Genomic DNA, 14,985 nt, shown 5'->3' on the forward strand with positions numbered 1-14,985 from the left:
CCCTTGGGTCCCCTCCACTTTGCGTGCTCTCCTGTCCCCTTTGGGTGGACACCCCTCCCAGGCCACAGCGTTGTCACAAGAAATGGGTCCAACCCATGTCACAGAATCGCAGAATGTCAAGACCTTCCTGTGTTCCAGTTTGCACCCATTGCCCCTTGTCCTGTCACTGGTTGTCACCAGAAGAGCCTGGCTCCATCCTCCTGACACTCCCCCTTTCCATCTTGATCCCCAGGAATGAGTACCCCCTCAGTGTCCTCTTGTCCAGCTCCAGAGCCCCAGCTCCCTCAGCCTTTCCTCACACGGGAGATGCTCCACTCCCTGCAGCATCTTGGTGGCTGCGCTGGACCCTCTGCAGCAGTTCCCTGTCCTGCTGGAACTGAGGGGCCACAACTGGACACAAGATTCCAGGTGTGGTCTCCCCAGGGCAGAGCAGAGGGGCAGGAGAACCTCTCTGACCTACTGACCACCCCCTTCTAACCCACCCCAGGTACCATTGGCTTCCTGGCCACAAGGGCCCAGTGCTGGCTCATGGTCACCCTGCTGTCCCCAGGACCCCCAGCTCCCTTTCCCTACGCTGCTCTCTAGTAGCTCGTTCTCCAATTTATAATGGAAGCTGGTTGTCGCAGCCCAAGCAGAGGAGGCTCTTGCAAAGGGTGAAGATCCACCAGGATCTGGGAGGTGGGAGGAGGCTGATTGGGTCCAGGTCCTGCTGAGATCCCCTCATGTGGCCCAGACAAGGTGCTCGATGAAGGGCCGAGTTGTGGTTCCTCCTCAACACATCTTACCAGCCTGGTACCCAACCCAGCTGGGAAACTCTGTCCTGGTGCTGCCCAGAATCCCAGAATGTCAGGGGTTGAAGGGCCCTGGAAAGCTCATCCAGTGCAATCCCCCCATGGAGCAGGAACACCCAGATGAGGCTACAAGCCCCTGTGCCGCACTCAGCCCAGCTTTACCAGGAATTAATAGATTCCTCATCAAAGGCTTGGGGTGTGGAGTGCCCCGGGCTGGTTCGGGGTCGGTGCTGCCTCCCTTGGGGTGCTGGTGGGTTCGGAGGATGGCGCTGGCGCCACTGCTGGGGTCCGGTAACCAGACCCATGTGTTATCTCCCACCAGGTTTCGTTCCGCTACCACTGCCAGCTGTACTCGGAGTGGCGAAGGACCAACCAAAAAGTCCGCTTGATGATCCCCGCCTCGCGGAACCCTCACCCTGCGCCCCACTCCCTGCTCTCCGCCAAGCTGATGAAGAAGACGGCGGATGAAACCACCGTGTGAGCCGGGGGCAGCTCCGGGGGGCAGCTCCGGGGGCTGGCGGGAGCAGAGGGGTCAGGGTCCCCGCGCAGGGGCCGCGGAGGCACCGGGAGCATCATCCCACCCGTGGGACCTTGCGGTCAGCACGTACTTTATACTGCGGCCAACAGACAGATAATCAACGTCTGCCGTGCGGAACGGCCCGAAGGAGCCCGATGGCAGAATGTGCCAGTCTGCAGAGACGCTTTCCTATAACTAAGTACCATACGTGGAAAATATCTCCCTCTATATATATATATATATATATCTATATAATATTATTTTTTAATGGCCATGCATATTGTGTTCCAGTCCTTTTGTGTTGATGTTCTAAGCTTCAGTATAGAAGCCGGCAGCCTGATCTCATTCAGAGGTTAAATCTATGCCTTTTCTCCAAATGAGCATATAAAGAACACTTTTCATTGACCGTTCCTTCTCCTTTGCACTAAATTGGTTTTGATAATACTGCAGCAGCCTTTCCCGTTACTCTTTGGTCTCTTTCGTGGTGTTTCTGTCCTTTCTAGAAAGTTGTGTGTTTTTAATAATTATTATAATCCCAGAAGGAGTAAAATGACATAATACTGAATGGAGACATTTTGTATTGTAAAGTACTGTAATTTTGAGAATTTCCAAATCAGTTTCAAACTGAGAAGATCTTTTCCTGTGCAGACATGATCTCACAGAACGCTTTCCTTGCAGATCCTGGCTCATCCCCAGGGCTCGGCTGCACTCAGCTCTTGGTGTGTCTGGCACAGGTAGATGGAGGATCTGAGGGTGGGAGGTGATGGCTCCAGCTACCTAACCCCACCATTGCCTTTTGCTTTTGAAAGATGCAGAAAGGAGCTTTCCTGACCCCAAAAGGTGAGAGCCGGAGTCTGTTTGCTCGCGTCCTTTCCCCATCGTGAGGCTGGGCCTCTCGTGGTCTCGATGAACGTGCCGGACGGGACGGGCTGTGTTCCGCAGGTGCTCTGCGCTGTCTCCACGGGCTTTATTTGCACATTCCTCAGCGGCAGCCAGAGCTGCTGTGGTGTGGTTCATCCTCACAAGCGCTGCCTCTTATGTGTCCTCTAGCAAAACACCCCAAGTTCGCTGGTTACCAGAGAACAGGCTCTGGGTCCCTCTCCTGCGGGGCCAGTGTTCCTCCTCCTCCTTCATCCACCTGTGTTCCCAGCTAACGCACCCCTATTTTGGGCTGCCCACTCTGCCAAGAGTCTTTAGCACGTAGTGGAGTGTCTCTCTCTGAGTTTGGCTTCAGTCCTCGTTCCCCGCTGCCTCCCGACCCACCAGATGATGCTGGTGTGTGGGCGGTGAGGACGCGGCGCTGGCGCTGCCGTGCGCGGTGCTCCAGGTATGCGCGGTGTGTGCGCGGTGCTCCAGGTGTGTGCAGTGCTCCAGGTATACGCAGTGCTTCATGTGCGTGGTGCTCCAGGTGTGTGCGGTTCTCCAGGTATGTGCAGTGCTCTGTGTGCGCGGTGCTCTGTGTGCGCAGTGCTCCAGGTATGCGCGGTGCTCCAGGTGTGCGCGGTGTTCCAGGTATGCGCAGTGCTCCACGTATGCGTGGTGCTCCAGTTATGCGTGGTGCTCCATGTGCACGGTGCTCCATGTGCGTGGTGCTCCAGGTATGCATGGTGCTCTGTGTGCGCGGTGCTCCAGGTGTGCACAGTGCTCCAGGTGTGCGCAGTGTTCCAGGTGTGCACAGTGCTCCAGGTGTGCGCGGTGCTCTGTGTGCGCGGTGCTCCAGGTGTGCGCGGTGCTCCAGGTGTGCACAGTGTTCCAGGTGTGCGCGGTGCTCCAGGTGTGCGCGGTGCTCTGTGTGCGCAGTGCTCCAGTTGTGCGCGGTGCTCCAGGTGTGTGCGATCTCCATGTGCATGGTGCTCCAGGTGTGCGCGGTGCTCCAGGTGTATGTGATGCTCCATGTGCACGGCTGCTCGGCCCCAGCTCGGCTCTTCCCCCCGCCCTGCAGAGGGGACGGGCTCCAGGGTGCCCGTGTCCTTGCAGTGGTGGTCACACTCTGTCCCTCTGCTCCTTTGCATCAGTGCGATGCCCTGCTAGACTGAGACCTGTCATTGCTTGAATTCAAAGCACCACGTGCTGTTCTGCCTTCTCTCCAGCTGCAGAGCAGGATGGTTTTCCTTTCGTGTCCACTGTTCCCTGGCGATGGGGTCGGTGTTGGCACGAGCAGCAGTGCCGTCTCTCCCAGTATCCTTCGCCCCAGCCTGGAGCCGCGGCCGCGCCTGCTCTGTCGTGGCTTCTTGTGCAGCTCAGTGATATCCCGGCCTCTCCCTGCCCGGCTCTGGGCAGCCCCGAGCTGCTCTGTTCTGAGCACGAGGGTCTCGTTTAATGACAGGGTGAATGTTTCCTGCCACGGCCAGGCTGTGCGTCTCTGCTCCCCTCTCTCTATGGGCCTCCCTGCCCGGCTCTCCCCTTCTGCCACGTTCCCATGGGCACCTTCCCTCTTTCCGTCGCACAGGGGTGGCGCAGCCCCCGCTGCTCCTGAAGGTTTGTAGCGCAGAGACCTCTTTGTGGTCCCTGCACAGCAGCAGGATCCTCCTTCCCATGGTGCAGGGAGCTCCCCAGGCGCTGCCCCCCTGCTCTGTGCCTTGTCCTGGGTCCCTTTCCTCCAGCAAACCCCGTGTCACCAGGACATTCCCAGCGAAGAAAAACTTGGGGCTTTAGTTGAACCTTCCCAGCCCTGGCTGCCTCCCAGCAGCTCAGTTTTGCGACGCGTCTGGTTCTGCCGGGTGACGCAGGATTTGCACCCCCACACCACATGCCCCTAGTACAGACTTAACAGAGCCAGTGTTTCAGTTCAGAAACCCATCGTTGATCCGAATATGCAACTGTGAAAGCCAGAAATCCCTGGTTGGGGCGGCTGGGGCCCGGCCCTGTGCTGCTGCGCGGCCGCGGCTTCGCTCTCAGCTTCCTGATTGTAGTTGCCAATAAATTGGAGTTGTCGCATGTACCCCTGCAAAACCCAATAGCGACTCTTTGGGTCTTCGCCTCCTTCCTGAGGAGATGTTCAGCTCATGGATGTGGGAAATCAGTGTCTGACCCGCCACATTCCAGTGTCATGGGGGGAAACGGGCTGTGCAATTATGTAAATAAAAGTGAAACGAACTTCGGGCTGTTGTGTTGTTGCTGGAAGAGCGGGGAGGGTCTGGATTGCCCAGGCTGACCCGACAGTGCGTCCCTTGTGCTGCGTCCCCAGGGTGCTGGGGCAGCTTTCCTGGCCTCCCCGGCAGAGCTGCCAGAACGTCTCATACTTGAGCCAAAGCCGGACAAACCCCAGGGCTTTCTGTCATTTCTGGGCAGGTTTTCGTTGTCCACACACTGAAACCTCCCTGGGGTGGCCCAAGCGAGGAGGTGACGTTTGGGAGCCCTTTTGGGTGGTGTGGGGCTGCACGGAGTGACCCCCGGTGAACTGGATCTTGGGAACAATTTCTTCATGGAAGGGGTTGTGAAGCGCTGGAACAGGCTGCCCGGGGCGGTGCTGGAGTCGCCATCCCCAGACGGGTTTAAAAGTCGTATAGATGAGGTTCTTAGGGATATGGGTTAGTGCCAGATGTAGGTTATGGTTGGGCTGGGGAGGCTGCTCCACACGCAGCGTCAGGATGGGGTGCAGGGTGCTGTGGGGCTCACCCTGCCCAGGGCTGTGTCTGGCACCCCAAGGAGGGACCCAGGCAGCCATCGCTCCCTCTTCCAAGGCGGGACGAGGAGCCCCAGCTCCTCCCGCAGTGCCAGCGCTGGCCATGGGGTGGCCGTTAAACCCGGATTGCAAAGCCTGGTGAGAAAGGCTGCGCCACGTTTAAAGAGGAGGTTGGAAGTTGTTCAGCTGCGTATTAAAAGTGCCACTCAAGACATTGCGAAAACAATGGTTGGGCCTGTTTCCAAGGCCCCGGACAAGGCCTTAGCCTTGGTCAAGACCTTGGGCGAGACCTATGTTTCCTGGACAAGCCGGAAAAGCTGGCAGATCAAGAGGGTTTGGGGCTTGTAAGAAAGAAGTTTTAAGAGAGAGAACCACGTTCCTGCGGAGAAGGCTCATCCCAGTCCTTTAAAATAAAACAGGCTGCAACCCAGCAATGTGCCCAGGATGAGGAGAAGCAGCAGCAGCCAGAGCAGTGTCAAACAGCCCAGAAAAAGAGACACATTTGAACGGGCTGCAGCCTTTTCCTGGGAACAGGGAGGATCGCGTAGGTCTGATCAACAGCCTGTGCTGCCGGGACAGGCCCCATGGTGGTGACACGGGACCGTGGGCTTCATGTCCAGCCACCCACCCAGGACACGCCGGCCACCAGCCCTTTGCTTGGTCACAGCTGTGACGTGTCCACGTGGGCTCTGGGTACGGGACGGGGCCCTGGCTCAGGGTGTCCCCCGAAACGGGTCCCGCAGAGGAGCCGCATGGGTCCGGCCTCGCTGTTCAAGCGCCGCAGCGCTCCTGGAGATTCCCTGCCTGCAGTGGCACCGGAGCGCGGAGACACCGCAAGAGCCTGAATGGAAACTCGTGTGAGTCTTCACGGTGCAATCCTACATGAAATTCGTATTTCTCACCAAAAAGCTGCAATAATGCAACTTGGCTGTCAAAGAGTTGATTTTTTTAAATCATTTGTGGGGGTGGGGGGAGGGGGCACAGCAGAAAGGAGCCCATTAAACCTTTTATCATCTTCCAAAACACCAAATTCCAGTTGGAGGACCCCGGGCACCGCTATGTTGAGACACCCGGCTTCGCTCCGCTCTCCCGTGACTCAGCTGCCGTTCAGAAAGCGATTTCTCCTCCCGTCTGAGGTGGGTGTTTCGGTGTTTCCTGGGGGGTGTTTCCCATGACAAGGGGGGGGTGCTCTGGGCTCCAAAGGGGCCCCTCGTGTCTCAGAACTGGTTTGGGGACCCCGCAGGACCTGGGGACCCTCGCACAGCTCTGACACCTCCTCGGCCCTTCTCCAGAGATGGGAGCAGCAGACCCCCTGGCCAGAATGGCATGAAAAGAACAAACTAAGCTACGCGTGTTTTCAGCAGCTGAGATTCACTCTCAGATTCCAGGAACCACAGCAATGAGGAATTGCAATTATTTTGCCCAGGGCAAATGAGAAGAAGAAGGTTTCCCATCTTATTCCAAGCCAGTATCAAACTAAGAGATAATCTTTATATTTCAGAATCATGTGTACTTCTCAGTTTCTTGTCTTAAATGGAGAAGGACAACAGGTGTGAGAGGAAAATAATACCTCTGAAAGAGGGCACAGCCTGCAGCTGCAGTGTTACCAACCTGGGCCAGGCTCTCACCACCCTCAGGGCCAATTTCTTCCTCATGTCCAGCCTGAATCTCCCTCCTTTAGTTTAAATCACCCCTTGTCCTGTCACAACAGGCCCTGCTCAAACATCTGTCCCCATTTCTTATCATCCCCTTTTAAGTCTGGAAAGTCCACACTAAGGTCTCCCCGGAGCTTCTGTTCTCAGCTGAACACCCCAGCTCTCTCCCCTGTCCCCAGCAGAGCTGTTCCAGCCTCGGGTCATTTCTGGGGCTCCTCTGGCCCCTCTCCAGCAGGTCCATGTGTGTCTGTGCTGAGGACCCAGAGCTGGACCAGCACTGCAGGGGGGTCTCACCAGAGCGGGGCAGAGGGGCAGGATCCCCAAACCTGCTGCCCACGGGGCTGGGGATGCAGCCCAGGGCACCGTTGGCTTCTGGGCTGCAAGGGCACATGGCGGCTCACGGCCGATCTCTCACCCACCAGCACCCCCAAGTCCTTCTCCTGGGGCTGCTCCCCATCCCTCCATCCCCAGGCTGGATCGACACCGGGAATATCCTACTGAGGACACCAGGGCTCCTGGGTTCAAGTCAACCAGATCTGACCACCAGGTCCCCTCTAATGTACCTGGGGGCAGGAGGGGGGTGTTTGTGCTCCCATGCTCCGGCCGTGCGGGAGCTCCCAGGCTCCCCGGGGCTCGTCCCCGCCCGCTCCGTTCCCGATACCGAAAGCGAAACATCCCGGCCGCCCCCGGCCCGGCCATGGCGGCCGCCGAGGAGCTGGAGGAGGAGGCGATTTGCTCCATTTGCCTGGATTTGTTCTGCGATCCGGTGATGCTGGACTGCGGGCACAACTTCTGCCGCGGCTGCATCGGGCTCTGCTGGGCCGGGGCCGCCGCCCCCTCCTGCCCCCAGTGCCGGGAGCCGCTCCCGGCCCGCGGGCTCCGGCCCAACCGCCCCCTCGGCAACATCGCGGAGCGGCTGCGGCGACACCGCCCCGGGCGGGGACAGGTGGGGCTGCCGGGGCTCCGGGCACCTTCTCCACCCCACACCCGCGGTACCGGGGCTGTGTCGGGACACGGGGGGCCGGGGCTGCCGCGCTGCCTTCCCACCGGGCTGCTCACACCTTGCTCAGCCTTTCTTTGCAAATGCGATGTTTTGTGGCCTCAAGCTGCGCCAGGGGAGGTTGAGGTTGGATCTGGGGAAGAATTTCTTCCCCAAAGGGCTGTGGGGCATTGGAACAGGCTGCCCAGGGCAGTGCTGGAGTCACCAGCCCTGGAGGGCTGGACAGACGGACATGAGGTTCTCAGGACATGGGGCAGTGCTGGGGCGGGGGAACGGGTGGCCTGGATGATCTTGAGGGTCTCTTCCAACCAAAATGATTCCATGATTCTATATACCTGTCTGCAAGCTTTACAGTCTGTGGTTTGCAAAAACCCACGCTCTGCAAGGAGCCAACGCGATAACTGTACCCTCCGGGCTCTTTTGATTGTTGCTTTTTAACCAATGTCTTCCCGTTGCTGCAGTTTCACAGTATCACAGTATCACAGTATGTTTGGGATTGGAAGGGACCTCAAAAGATCATCCAGTCCAATCCCCCCATGGAGCAGGAACACCCAGGTGAGGTTGCACAGGAACATGTCCAGGTGGGTCTTGAATGTCTCCAGAGAAGGAGACTCCACAACCCCCCTGGGCAGCCTGGGCCAGTGTCCATCACCCTTACTGAGAAGAAGTTTTTTCTCAAATTTAAGTGGAACCTCTTGTGTTCCAGCTTGATCCCATTACCCCTTGTCCTATCATTGTTTGCCACCGAGAAGAGCCTGGCTCCGTCCTCGTGGCACTCACCCTTTATATATTTATAAACATTAATAAGGTCACCCCTCAGTCTCCTCTTCTCCAAACTAAAGAGACCCAGCTCCCTCAGCCTTTCTTCTTAAGGGAGGTTCTCCACTCCCTTAATCATCTTCGTTGCTTTAAGCTGGACCCTCTCCAGCAGTTCCCTGTCCTGCTGGAACTGAGGGGCCCAGAACTGGACACAATATTCCAGATGTGGTCTCCCCAGGGCAGAGTAGAGGGGAAGGAGGACCTCTCTTGATCTACTAACCACCCCGCTTCTAATACACCCCAGGTACCATTGGCTTCCTGGCCACAAGGGCCCAGTGCTGGCTCATGGTCATCCTGTTGTCCACCAGCACCCCCAGGTCCCTTTCCCCTACACTGCTCTCTAATATGTAATTTCCCAACCTATACTGGAACCTGGGGTTGTTCCTGCCCAGATTCAAGACTCTACACTTTCCCTTGTTAAATTTCATCAGGTTATTCCCCGCCCAGCTCTCCAGCCTGTCCAGGTCTCTGATGGCAGCACAGCTTCCAGTGTCACCACTGCTCCCAGCTTGGTGTCATCAGCAAACTTGCTGACAGTCACTCTATTCCCTCATCTAAATCGTTAATGAATATATTGAATAATACTGGTCCCAGCACTGACCCCTGAGGCACTGCACTAGATACTGGCCTCCAACTAGACTCCGCACCATTGACTACCACTCTCTGGCTTCTCTCCTTAAGCCAGTTTGTAACCCACCTCACTACTCTATTGTCTAGACCACACCTCTTCAACTTAGCAACTAGGATGCTGTGGGAGACTGTGTCAAAGGCTTTCCTGAAGTCAAGGTAGACCACATCCACCACTCTGCCATCATCCATCCACCTTGTTACATTCTCATAAAAGGCTAGGAGCTTGGTCAAGCATGACCTACCCTTGGTAAAGCCATGCTGACTGCCCCTAATAACCCTCTTATCCTTGATATGCCTTGAGATGGCACCAAGGACAAGCTGTTCCATTACTTTCCCAGGATGGAGGTGAGGCTGACCGGTCTATAATTACCCGGGTCCTCCTTCTTGCCCTTTTTGAGGACTGGAGTGACATTTGCTTTCCTCCAGTCCTCAGGCATCTCTCCCGTTTCCCAAGACTTGGCAAAGATGATGGAGAGCGGTCCAGCAATGACCTCAGCCAGCTCCCTCAGCACCCGCGGGTGCATCCCATCTGGACCCATGGATTTATGGATGTCCAGACTATTTAATTGCTCCCTAACCCAGTCCTCATTGATTAAAGCAAACTCCTCCATTGACCTGGCTTCATCCAGGGTCTCAGGGGTACATGGTTTCCCATTTCCCTGCTTTGTGGCTTGACATAACATTTATCAAGCTTTTACAAGGGTAATGGGAATCTGTCCTCAGTACTGTGTTGTGCAGTTTACAAATATGACATTATAATTTCCTGCCCCTGTGGCCTCTCCAGCGTCCCTTCTCGTGCTGCTGTCTGCCAGCCCGGGGTGGTCGTAGTGATCACAGTCAGCCTTTGATATTATTTTGATATGGAGTAGCTGACTCCAGAGAAGTTCCATCCAGATAGGCGGTCGTGGTTCTGCTCCATGTGCCAGTGCTGAGCTCCTCACCCACATGGCTCGCAATGGCCCCCCCAGCAGCTGGTTTTGGGGACACACACCCTCCCCCACACCCCTGCGGCCATTCAGGAGCCCCTGGCTCCAGGAGCTGCTTTGAGACCCCACTGATTCGAGGAGCCCTGGGTGCCTGTACCCCGCTCTGACCCCGGTCCCTGGCGCTGGCCCCCCAGCAGCCGGCACTGCCCCCTGCAGCCCTCACAGCCACGGATACAGTGAGAGCATGAAAAAGCAGCAGTTCAGAAAGGGTTTAATGAGGCGTTAGGACAGTGATCAGGTGCAGGGCTGGGGCAGACGAGCACACTGACCAGCCTGTTTTATCCATGACCAGTCCCTTTTTCACCTCATTCTGCTTATCCCTCCTCAGTTCTTCTCCAATCTCCTTCCCTGTGTGTTCCCTCATCACCCTGTGAATGTCCTGGACCCGCAGGCTCAGAGACGGACTCTGTGCCAGAGGTTGCTTATGTCCAACACAGGAACAGACTATTTCATGGGCACGAAGCATACGGATGGGTGACGGGGGGCTCCTGAAGGGTGTCTCTGCTTCCAGGAGCAAGTCCAGCTGCAGCTGGAGCGCCTCAGGAGAGACAAAGGAGAGCTGGAGGTACAGGAAAGGGAGGAGCGATGGATCTGCCAGGACCTTCTGGTGGGTGCACTGGGAAGCAGTTTGTTTGGGGTGGGTGAGGAAAGGTTGATTCTTGGCCTTTGGAACCGGGAGATTGAATCGTTGTGTCCAGCGCCCCAGGAATCACAGCTGTGCTCCACACCAGAAAGTGAAAGCTGTGGGTGCTTTTAATTGCTGCCTGTCCCTTTCCGTGGTCCCACCCCCTTGTTTCTGCTTGTAAAGGAAAAAGTGAAGGTGGAGAAGCAGAAGATTGTGCCTGAATTTAAGCAGCTGCGACAGTATCTGGAGCAACAAGAGTGCCTTCTGCTGGCTCGGCTGGGAGAGCTAGAGAAGCAGATTGAAACAAGATTGAAAGAAAATGCTGCTAAATTCTCCAAGAAGATTATTCATCTGGATGGGCTGATCAAGGAGAAGGAGTGTCAGCTGTTGGGGTGCGAGTCCCCGCAGGTGAGGTCTGCTGGAAACAGCATGTGGGGCACCAGCAAATCACAAACACCTGATGGGTTAATGCTACCTTGATTATCTTATTAATTTCACCTTGCTGGTGTGCCCATTCACTGCATAAAGGGAATGTGAGGAATGCATTTGCAGGGTAAGTAGCACTGAGCTGCTTCTCTTTTTCTCCCATGTAGGATGCTGGTGATGGTTTGAGCAGGTATGTGCTGCTTTTTCTTCCTTACATCCCACAACTGCTTTGGGGCTGCAAAGATTCCTGATCCTAGACTTCAAATACCAGGGATGCTCCATTGATGTTTGTGTTTCAGATATTTCAGAAGCTGATGAACCAGTGTAACTCTACCAAGACAGTCTATCTCTGGGAAATATTTGAGGAGCTTGTTTCATTTGTCAGGTTTCTTGTTGCAAGCCTGGTTGGGCTCTCCATGACCAATGTGTGGTGATGCTGAAGTATAGAGACCATGGCTCAGTGTCCGCTACTCAGGGATTCTGTACTTGGTTGTGATGCAAGATTGTGTGAAGGGATGGGGTGACCTGGGGCATCAGAAATTTAATTGGCAATTAAAGCATCAGGACAGACTAGTGACCTAGGCAATGAGACCTGCTGTCTCTGTTCTTATTGATTAAAATATATGTATATAGAATGGCCTTTCTGGATGATATTGTTTCAGCTGGTAAGTGTCCTCTAGGAACTGTCTGTAACAGGAGACTGAGTTAAAGGAGGAATTGAAATACTGTGACTTGTACGACTCCAGGTGTGACAGGGCAAAGCTCCAGCAGAAGGAGTGGACGAGCCACAGGGTGAAGAAAGAGCCAGGGGTCTGCTCAGAAAAGGTTTCTGCGCTACAGGAGACAGCAAGAAAACCCCAAGGTACGAAGAAGGGATCTTGCAGAGCAGCATCCTGGGGGTGGGAAGAAGAGGGCAGTCGATGTCTTGTAGAAGGGAGATAAAGCTGAATATACTTGTGTAGCATGACCTGCCCTGGGGATGCACTGGAGCGCTGTCACAGATAAAGTAGGAGAGGATCCCTTTGCTTTTCTTTTCCTCCAGAGAATAGTCAATGTTAGTGTTGATTCACATCATCGGCTATGGAGCCCACTAGTCTGACACTGTGCATGTGAACCTGTTTCAACACCTGACTTGCTACCACAGCTCTGTCTGCTCGAGACCTGCTCTGTGGGTGGAAGGGGGTCAGGGATGTAACCAACTCCCAGATGTCCCAATATGCTGGAACGATTCTCAGCTCATGCTCATCCCCAATGAAGTGATGGAGATTACTGTCAGACAGAGCCTGGCATCGTGCAGAGTTAATTTAGGCTGACAAGGACCTCTGGAGGTCATCTAGTCCAGACTTCTGCTCAAAGCAGGTACAACTGGGTGGGATTGTTCTGTATTTTCTCCAGTTGAATTCTGAATGTCTCTGAAGATAAAGATCTTGGAGCTCCTCAAGCCATCTTGGTGACCCTGGAGAAGAGAAGCTCCAGGGAGACCTGATTGTGGCCTTTCTATACTCAAAACGGGCCCAGAAGAAAGATGTAGGGACAGAGTTTTGAGCAGGGCCTGTTATGACAGGACAAGGGGTGATGGTTTTAAGCTAAAGGAGGGAGATTCAGGCTGGACATGAGGAAGGAATTGTTGCCCTGAGGGTGGTGAGAGCCTGGCCCAGGTTGGCCAGAGAGGTGGTGGATGAACCATCCCTGGAGACATCCCAGGCCAGGCTGGACGGGGCTCTGAGCACCCTGAGCTGGTGAAGATGTCCCTGTCATGGCAGGGGGTTGAACTAGAGGAGCTTTGAAGGTCCTTCCAACCCAAACCATCCTGTGATTCTATGTCCCTCTAGATGTGCTGCAGTATGTCAATGTCCATCTTCTACTTGGTTTCCCCAAATTATTTTTCGCTCCTGGTGCTTTAGGTTTCTTCATTCCTGCTTGATCTGGAGAAGCCGGCCGGCACGGGAAGGAGTGTGTGTGCTGGGCAGGGAAGGGTCCAGTAGAGGGAAGGGTTATGGTTGGACTCGATCCTAGGGGTCTCTTCCAACCAAAATGCTTCTATGATCTCTGCCCACCAGCTCCCTGGCGCTGGTCTCCACAAAGCACCTCCTCATGTTGATGTCCTCCAGATGTCAGAGGTGACCTCTGGGCTCCATCTCTCTTTCAGGTGCTTTGACATCTGCCACAGGGGAGGGAGTGGAGGAATCCCAGGGACTGTACACAAACGGTGAGTTCTGCTGGGGAGCTTGTCCAGCTAACCCGGCTGTAGGAGGTGCAGCATGTGTTTTGGGGGACAGTGAATCCTTGTGCCTTGGCTCAGGTCACAGAGCTGCTCCCCATTTTGAGCTGGACAACTTCTGCAAGAGAAGTATTACAAGTTTTCCTCCCAAACAAGGACCAGCATGGGAAAACTCTTCCCAGGGCTGATCTCTCCCCCTCTCTGTCCTCTTTTGCAGTGATCATGACTCTGGATCCAGACACAGCTCAGCCCTGGCTCATCTTGTCAGCAGATCATAGAAGTGTGACACAGGGAACCACACAGCAGAGCCGGCCGGACAACCTGGAGCGCTTTGACCCCTGGCCGTGTGTGCTGGGCTGTGGGGAATTCAGCTCGGGGAGGCTGTGCTGGGAGGTGGAGGTTTGCTGTGGGTCACGCTGGGCTCTGGGGGTGGCCCTGCAGTCCGTGAAGAGGAAGGGACCGATTGACATGAGCCCGGCGGGGGGGATCTGGGCGGTGGGGCAGTACAAGGGGAAGTTTCAGGCTCTCACTTCCCCAGCGCCCACCCCCATCCTCCCCAGCACAGACCCCCGCAGGGTGCGGGTCTGTCTGGACCATGCAGAGGGGCAGGTGATGTTTGTCAACATGGACAGCGGGGCTCTGATTTTCACTTTCCTGCGAGCAACATTTGCAGGGCAGCAAATCCGGCCCTGGTTCTGGGTGGGTCGGGGGTCCAGGCTCAAACTGTGTCCTAGGACCCAAGAAGGTGCCTCCTGCATCCCCATCTGGCCAGTCCTTGGGGACTCCCATTGCTGACAAATCTGTTGCCAGCTCCATCTACAAACCCTCTGCCATGAGCCTCTGAGGCTGTTCAACTCTCCCCTGCCTGCATAGAGCAGCAATTGCCTTGCTGGGAGCAGAGATCCATGGGCTTCCCCAGCCTTGGTCCAACCATGGTGGAAGAGGCCCAGAGGAGGGCTCTGAGTGAAGAATGGCCATTTCTGGGGACATACTTGATTTACAGAGGCCATGAGGGGGATTGAGGGGCGTAGCAGCAGCACTGGAGTGCCCAGTGATGGTATTTTCGCTTGAGCAACCAGGCGGATGGGTGTGGAGGATGGAACCTGGCCATGGGGTGATGCTCTGTAGGCCTGAAGCCTGGGCAGCCTCCATGTCTGGTCCCTGAGGTTGGCCTGATTTGATTCTTGTGCTAGCTCAGGAAAACACAAGTAAATGTTCATCTTTTTGGGAGGTTTTGCCAGGATTTACATCTCTAAATAATTTTGTGGGTGGAATTGTAATCACTGCTTCTTAACAAATGAGTGTACCAAATAATTCTTCAATGTTTGACTATTCAGTTTGTTTCTCTGGTTCTGATAAGACTTTCGAAGAGAAAATTTAGAGGTTTAGATCTTTTCCAACCAAAGAACTACTACCAGGAATTTGCTGAAGTTTAGGAAGAGGCCGTAGGAATTGTGGCTTGAGACTTGCTGATTTATAGAACTGATGGGATTTGTGCCATCGCATGTTAGAAGCGAAAAATATGAATAACCAAAATTATATAAATAACCACTAAAGAAGTGAAGTTCAAGTGCTGGTCAAACAAATGTGAAAATACATCCCACCCCACACGACCTTGCTGGCAGATAAGGACTTTGAATGCACTGGCTCCATCTCTGTCCAGACATGTACCCGCTGCCTTCGTGTTGCA

At 55.1% G+C, this 14,985-nt stretch overlaps 2 protein-coding genes across 7 annotated transcripts in view; both read left to right on the forward strand.

Moving 5' to 3' along the window:
• The window catches only part of MARCHF2 (membrane associated ring-CH-type finger 2), a 47,541-nt gene extending 42,533 nt beyond the window's left edge, over nt 1–5,008 (forward strand). For 3 of the 6 annotated variants that reach the window (XM_080359103.1, XM_080359102.1, XM_080359099.1), the window contains 2 exons: nt 1,114–1,268; nt 1,987–5,007. In XM_080359103.1, the coding sequence (XP_080215229.1) occupies nt 1,114–1,268; nt 1,987–2,059 (228 nt within the window). In that variant the 3' untranslated portion in view covers nt 2,060–5,007. Of the gene's footprint in view, nt 1–1,113 lie in introns of all 6 variants that reach the window. The other 3 variants (XM_080359100.1, XM_080359101.1, XM_080359104.1) reach the window with 2 other exon arrangements.
• Nucleotides 5,009–7,285: 2,277 nt separating this feature from the next.
• Nucleotides 7,286–14,090, forward strand: LOC308049476 (E3 ubiquitin-protein ligase TRIM11-like; the record flags this gene model as incomplete). The annotated part of the gene is made up of 7 exons (XM_080359158.1): nt 7,286–7,591; nt 10,535–10,630; nt 10,832–11,056; nt 11,242–11,264; nt 11,821–11,936; nt 13,224–13,283; nt 13,513–14,090. 7 exons carry the CDS (start codon nt 7,286–7,288, stop codon nt 14,088–14,090), a joined length of 1,404 nt encoding a protein of 467 aa, XP_080215284.1.
• Between the last annotated feature and the right edge of the window lie 895 nt (nt 14,091–14,985).

Source organism: Nesoenas mayeri (assembly GCF_963082525.1).
Source record: "Nesoenas mayeri genome assembly, chromosome: 25".
Taxonomy (NCBI): Eukaryota; Metazoa; Chordata; class Aves; order Columbiformes; family Columbidae; genus Nesoenas; species Nesoenas mayeri.